A 6,421-nucleotide genomic window follows, 5' to 3' on the forward strand; every position below is an offset into this window, starting at 1 on the left:
GAATGTCATAAAATGTGACCAAAAAAATGTGCCTACCCCTTGTAAAGGTTTTATGTTGATAATTTTTTCTTCTTTTTGAATAATAAAAGCATGTTTATCTAAAACAAATCCCATAATGTTAGATAGTTCAACTTCAGATGTTCCGCGGGAGTCGACGTAAATGCTGATTTAGCCACGGTCAGCAAAACGTTAATCATTAACAGCAGAAATTGCTGAAAATTACTGAGCCAGAACCTTATCGGTGAAAATCTGCCCTGTTTTCAAGATAGTTGCCACCATGGAAAGCATTCAAGATTCCACAGTAAAAGTAAATCATGGCTCTTCGCATTAAGCGTAATCAGATCCGTAAAGTTAAACGCAATTTGCCTCCATAAAGACTTTTCGGCGTCTGTGTGCGTTTGGCTCCACACGGTGAACATTTTTCCACCTTGTTTAAATACAGCCCCTTTCTCAACAGTTGTTGAGCATTCATCATGCGGCGTGCTCCCTTGCTAAAGCCGAGGGTGGGGTGGGGGGGGGTCCGACATGTCGGGCAAGATGCTTTTGATACGCCGAGCGATATGCACGTTTGGTTCCATAAACAATTCAGGCCACTTGGGCTGTAGACAAAAAAAAACAAATATTGCACAGACACACGGCAAACACCGCAGAGTCGATGTTTTGAAGTTTCATGTGGCGTCAGCCGAGTCAAAGTTCTGCCTTCACTTGAAAATGCTTTCCAAAATGTGCGTCTCAAACAACGCATTACATTTTCTATCCTTCATTCAGCTTCCAAAAAAAAATAAAAAATCTAAATAAAAAATAAAAATCACTGTCCACATCCACCTGCCTCCCCAACTTTTGTGACGACAACCACCAGCCAGAGATGGTGCAGGTCCTAACTTAAGACTTTTTCCAGAATGAGAGGAGCATTCAAGACTGGGAAAACATAGACCACCCAAGCTGACCTGAACCACATGTCCACCGGCATTTGGGTCGCGGGCGCAAGTCAGAATGTGACTGGAGGTGTTTGCTTTTTTTTTTTTTTTTTAAGGACCACGTCCCTAAAACAAACTTTGCATGAATCCTTTGCCCACTTCTTAGTCTCCAGGCAGTTGTGAACCTATCAGTTAAAGCAACCATTTCATTTCATACACACATGACTCTGCTCACTCGATAAAATCAAGGCATTGAATTTGTCGTGAAATCAGATACCGCAATCGGAAGGTCCGTTCAAAATCACACACAAAACCACAAAATCGACACTTTGCCTGTCCAGAAGATCATTTTTTCTTTTCTGACAGCTGTCACCCCCCACCCAAAAAAAAATTAAAAATTATTTTTTTTTAAAAAGGGGCCGTTCAGTGTATTTTTTTTTACATTTATTTATGCATTTATTTGTGCTGACCGACCTATTAAACCCGACTCTCATTATGACGCTGCACGGCTGTAATCCACCGCAAACCACAATCGCAATAACAAAGACGTTTATAGACGTTTAAATTGTTGCCAGACAGGTCAACAAACTCGGGGGCGCCGAGACGTGCGGCGCATACGTAATGCTAATGTTGTGCTGTCAAGAAATCTTCAAAATGTCCTCCCGCTAAACCACATAGAAATTAAAAACAAATAAAATGAAAATTTTTAAAAAAAGCTTGCGGTTCTGAGTGATTGTTGTGCTTGTCTTTTTTTTTTGGGGGGGGGGGGGGGCATTTATTTCAGCCGCTTAATGTTTGCCTGCCAGCCATGAGCTAAGTGTCACTGCTAATGTCCAGAGAGAGAGAGAGAGAAAAGAAAGAAATTCTGTCCGAGGGGGGAAACCACTGGGTGTTTGGCTTGAGCTGCTTGGAGACCAGCTGTTTGACAAAAGTAAACACAAGAAAGGAGAGAGGGGGGGGGGGCTGCAGGAGTTCCGAAATCTCTGCATTGTTACCCGCAAAGTACGTCATAGAGGAAAAGTACACACAGCAGGGAACATGGATCGTAACATGGAGTTGCTGTGAAAATGGAAGCTTTGTTACATCTGCTTATTGACTTGTGAAATTCTATGAAAGACTCAAATGCAAAATGGGTCGGAAGTCATAATAATAATAATAATAATAAATATTTTTTTAAATAAATTTTTTACTAGATTGTTTTCACTAAAATGAGTGTGAGAATGACTCACTTTAAAAAAAGAATCCTTTTTTTGCCAAATTGACTAACCATTTATTCCCGAATTTGAAAGTAGCATGTTGAAACATATCATTCTCATCAAAAATAAATAAATAGCAAAGAAACACAAAAGTACTATATCTGTCCGGCAAACAATAATACAACTATGATCCGTACTATTAATTGGGCGGCGTGATTTTGAAACCGCTCTAGTTGTTCACTTTTCATTGTTGAACTTCTCCGTGTATGACTTTTTCTCTCTCTCTCTTTCTCTCAACTTGCTACGGATTCTAAATGAATCCTTTTGTTGCCTGTGACGCGCATTTTCCTTCCTTAGGAAAGCAAAAAAACGAAACCTAAGAATGCACCGTCAAACTCGACGGACAATTCCCTCCCTGGCTGGTGTTTACAGTGCGCGATGGCTTATTATGATTTGCTCAGAAATACAGCCAGGAACGCTCTTGCTAAAGTAACCACAAGATTCATCATAAACAACACACACAAACCTTCCATCCGATCTGCCAGTCGTACACCGACCGGTCAGTAACTCGACGTGCGCAAATCTTGCGCCGGGGCCGATGGCCCGCTCCCTCGAGGTCAACCGAAGAATGAAACATGCTTGTTTACAATTCAAAACACAACACACACACCAACTAGAAGTTATTGCCTAATGAAAAAAAAAGAGCAGCTGTTGCATAACTTTGTCAGTGACGCCGATCTGCAGCGGATAGGTTCCAAGTAGGAAAGAGATGTCATAAGATGATTTTTTTTTTTTTTGTAGAAGGGCAACTTTTAATTTAGGTGGTCAGGTCGATGGTGTGACCCCTGCGGTTTACGAAACCACTTGCCAGCCCTCAGACCCAGCAGGACTTGTCCTCTAAGTAGGAACTGGCATGCTCACTCAGTGGTGGGGCGACCATTGGTAGACTGGAAGTCGGGGCTGCTGAGATGTAGTGGGGGGGAGGGGGGGGGGGGTCGAAAAGTGTGTGTGTGTGGGGGGGGCAGGCAAGAGGTGCTGCAAACTCACACAACTCACTTTTAGTTGTGTGCTGCATTTGCTGGTTTAAATTCCAAAATGAGACAGGATGTTTTTTTGTTTTGTTTTTTTGTTGGCTTCCAGTAAAGAATCTCATGCCTCGACATGGATATTATAGAAATGGCTCGTTGTTCTAATCAGACATTCCCTTGTCTAATTTAAGAAAAATCCAGGCGGTATGAAGTGTCGAAAGTCACATTTTGGATATATATATGATGATATATATACTGTATATATATATATACTGTATATATAAAAGTCATTCACACACTCAGACTTTTTGTCTGTTCACCACCCCCCATCCCACAGAGTTCGTTTTTGTGTTGGTCAAAGTATGGTCAGTTTGTTCTTCAAACATGGGGACGGAATCATGTGACGCCTATCGTGGGAGTTTGAGGAAGATTCTGAGCGTGTCCAGGCAAAGACATTTTTCACAGATGAGTTTGTGCATGGGGGCGGGGCCCCGCGGGCGACTTTGTTAGCACATCCGCCTCACAGTGCAGAGGTGCAGGGTTCGATTCCAGGCCCCTATGTGAGATTGCATGTTCTCCCCGTGCCTGTGTGGGTTTTCTCCGGGTAGTCCGGTTTCCTCTCATATTCTAAAAACATGCATGGCAGGTTAATGGAACACAAAGTTATCCCTAGGTGTGAGTGTGAGCGCAGATGGTTGTTTGCCCTGCGATTGGCTGGGAATTGTCTCCCCTAAGTGTTAAATGGGGAGGAAATAAACGTGGGTGTTCCCCGAGCATTGTTGGGTTTCCACCACACATATTCAGAGTTCCTTTGTATTGACATTTCCGACTAAAGGGATAAAAGAATCAAATGTATCCTTGAGTTTCAGAGTCTGGAGGGGGGTCCGTCTTGATCAAGTGACTGTCAAACAAACATTTTTTCCGCGTCCAGATGAATCAGCGCCAAATGCAAAAATGACGAGACACTCTGGCAGCTGTCGCGTCCCCGCCTCTTGCGTTCGAAAACGCAGGACAAGCCGACGTTAAAATAACATCAGGCGCGCAACTTGGCCCTCCATTCCTTCGTCTGGTGCCGCTCTACATCATCATCGTTTCCATTGTTTTGACCAAGTGTCTGCGCGTAGGACAAATCAACAAGAGGGTGCTCCGAGGCATAGGGAAATTCGCCGCGCAGATCCGCTTGTTGGGGAACGGCGACGGCGCATACTTTCACACCCAGCGTGTAAACGCTACAAATTCCCAGATCTGCGAACTGCAAACGTCTGTCGACGCATGAATCTGTCAGTTCACAACATAGCACGCGAGGCCTTTCAGCCAATGGGGTGGCAAGCTGCTGACACTTCCATATGCTCCATCAGCCATATCTTTGGCATACGATACTGCCGCTGCTGCGGGCCCGTAAGCGTGGAATCATCAGATTGATACTCCCCATACGTTGTTACATAACGATAACAACCAGCAGGGTGTGGCCCTGAAGACGGTGACATCCCATATTAAATGGAGCAATAAAGTGCAGAGGAAGCAAGAAACGATGCCCAACCGGAGAGTCAAACAGCACATTAACCTGGCGACAAAGAAACGGGCCCAACTTAATTCAATGACTGTCAAGAAGTCGGTAGATTGTGTGACATCCATTTTGGATTCGACTCGGCGAAATAGCGCGACTTGGTTGCAACCATCCAGCGTGCTGTGAATGAAGTTTGATCGAATTCTAATTCTAATTCAGTCAAAAAGCAACCTAGCATGATGTCATCGAGGGGGAGTTAGCCTACTAGCAACGCTAAAAAAGATCACCAGTGGACTACAGGAAGAAAACTCAATTTCGCAAAGGCCAATTCGAATCAAACCCCAAATCGCACAACTTAGAAGCAGATGTGCAAAGTCTGCCATGCTGCCCCCGCCCCCCTAAAAACAGCAACAAGTGACAACAATGTCAACAGTCCAACCCCTCCCCCCCAAAATAACACTATGGAAGTCATTCGTGAAGTTATCAGATATTGCTACGGTGATGGAAAAAAATTTCCATCAGCTTTATTCCCTTTAACACATTCGCTCCCAAAGACGTTTTTAAACGTCTTTTCAGACCTGGTCCAGAATTGGCTGGTACTTAATGAGTTAATACTGAACCCAATAGTTACACAAATGCAGTATACTACTTAAAAAAACTGTACATTTGACTAATTTCATGTGTAGTGCTCCACAAGGCAGAGAGACATTTCCGAAATTGGCATGGCTGCAAACTCACCTTTTAGATTTTTGGGGTTGTTCTGCTTGGTACGCGGCATCTTTCCTCTTCAGTTCACAAGAGCATCTTGGGAAAACTGGGCGCCACCGTCGGAGCTTGAGAGCAGTTGCGACCTGTGGCGGAGTCGTCTGCATACATCTGCAAAAAAAAAACAACACAAGTCCGAATGAGTTGAGCAGAAAGGCTACACTATGCTGGCCTTGTAGTCTGTCACTTGGCAGCTGTGTGCTGGTCTTAGGACAGAGCTGCTGATTGAGGTTCGTCCTCAAACAGGTGCCCGGCTTCTCAGTGGTCCTCTGTGGTCGCGTGCGGTGTCGCTCGGGCCACTGTCACATCAAGGTGCGAGTCTACCACCTTGTATCCGCATCAGATGCAACCTGCCCTTCCAAGGTTTTTTTTTTAAGGGTAGGGGGGGCTGATTGACGCGTGTTGCTGCTCTGCAACTGATGAAAGATGCGGGGACAATAAAAGCTTTATGTGCTCTACAGGAACGAATGCTCAGGGGTGACTCAGAGGACAACCATCATCACGTGTGTGGCCCCGTTTAAGTTGGATACAACTTGAAAATATGAGAAAACGAAGGTACGTAAAAAGGGTAAGGTTTCATGTAAATTCAGATTTAGGGGTGCGGGGGGAATGGCTAGAAATGGCAGAAAAGAGAAATGTGCATGTTAAGCCCGTAGAGCTGCAAAAATGGGATGCCACGCATGCCTGCACCTGAAGTATCGTGGCAAAAGAAATATGGGGATATCAAATTGTAAGAAAAATAATCGTGATAAACGGCACGTGGCTGTTCTCTTTCCCTTGCTTCACCCCGATCAAGACATATCAACACCTGCACATTGCAGTGAGCGGCATTGCTTTTGGACCCATCCTTTGTTCGCCCTCCGCCGTTATTACATAACACTTACTACAAGTGGATGCTTTTTCCTCCATACACTTGCTACATGTGGCGCTAGAGCAGTGGTTCTCAATTATTTTCTGTCGTGACCCCCCCCCCCACAAAGGAAGAGGAAAACATCTCGCACCCCTCCT

At 44.5% G+C, this 6,421-nt stretch overlaps 1 protein-coding gene across 3 annotated transcripts in view; it reads right to left on the reverse strand.

The window, feature by feature from the left end:
- The window catches only part of hivep1 (HIVEP zinc finger 1), a 40,756-nt gene that overhangs the window by 32,092 nt on the left and 2,243 nt on the right, over positions 1–6,421 (reverse strand). For all 3 annotated transcript variants that reach the window (XM_052071445.1, XM_052071447.1, XM_052071446.1), the window contains exon 2: positions 5,387–5,524. In XM_052071445.1, the coding sequence (XP_051927405.1) occupies positions 5,387–5,426 (40 nt within the window). In that variant the 5' untranslated portion in view covers positions 5,427–5,524. The remainder of the gene's footprint in view (positions 1–5,386; positions 5,525–6,421) is intronic.

Source organism: Hippocampus zosterae, chromosome 7, assembly GCF_025434085.1.
Source record: "Hippocampus zosterae strain Florida chromosome 7, ASM2543408v3, whole genome shotgun sequence".
Lineage (NCBI taxonomy): Eukaryota > Metazoa > Chordata > Actinopteri > Syngnathiformes > Syngnathidae > Hippocampus > Hippocampus zosterae.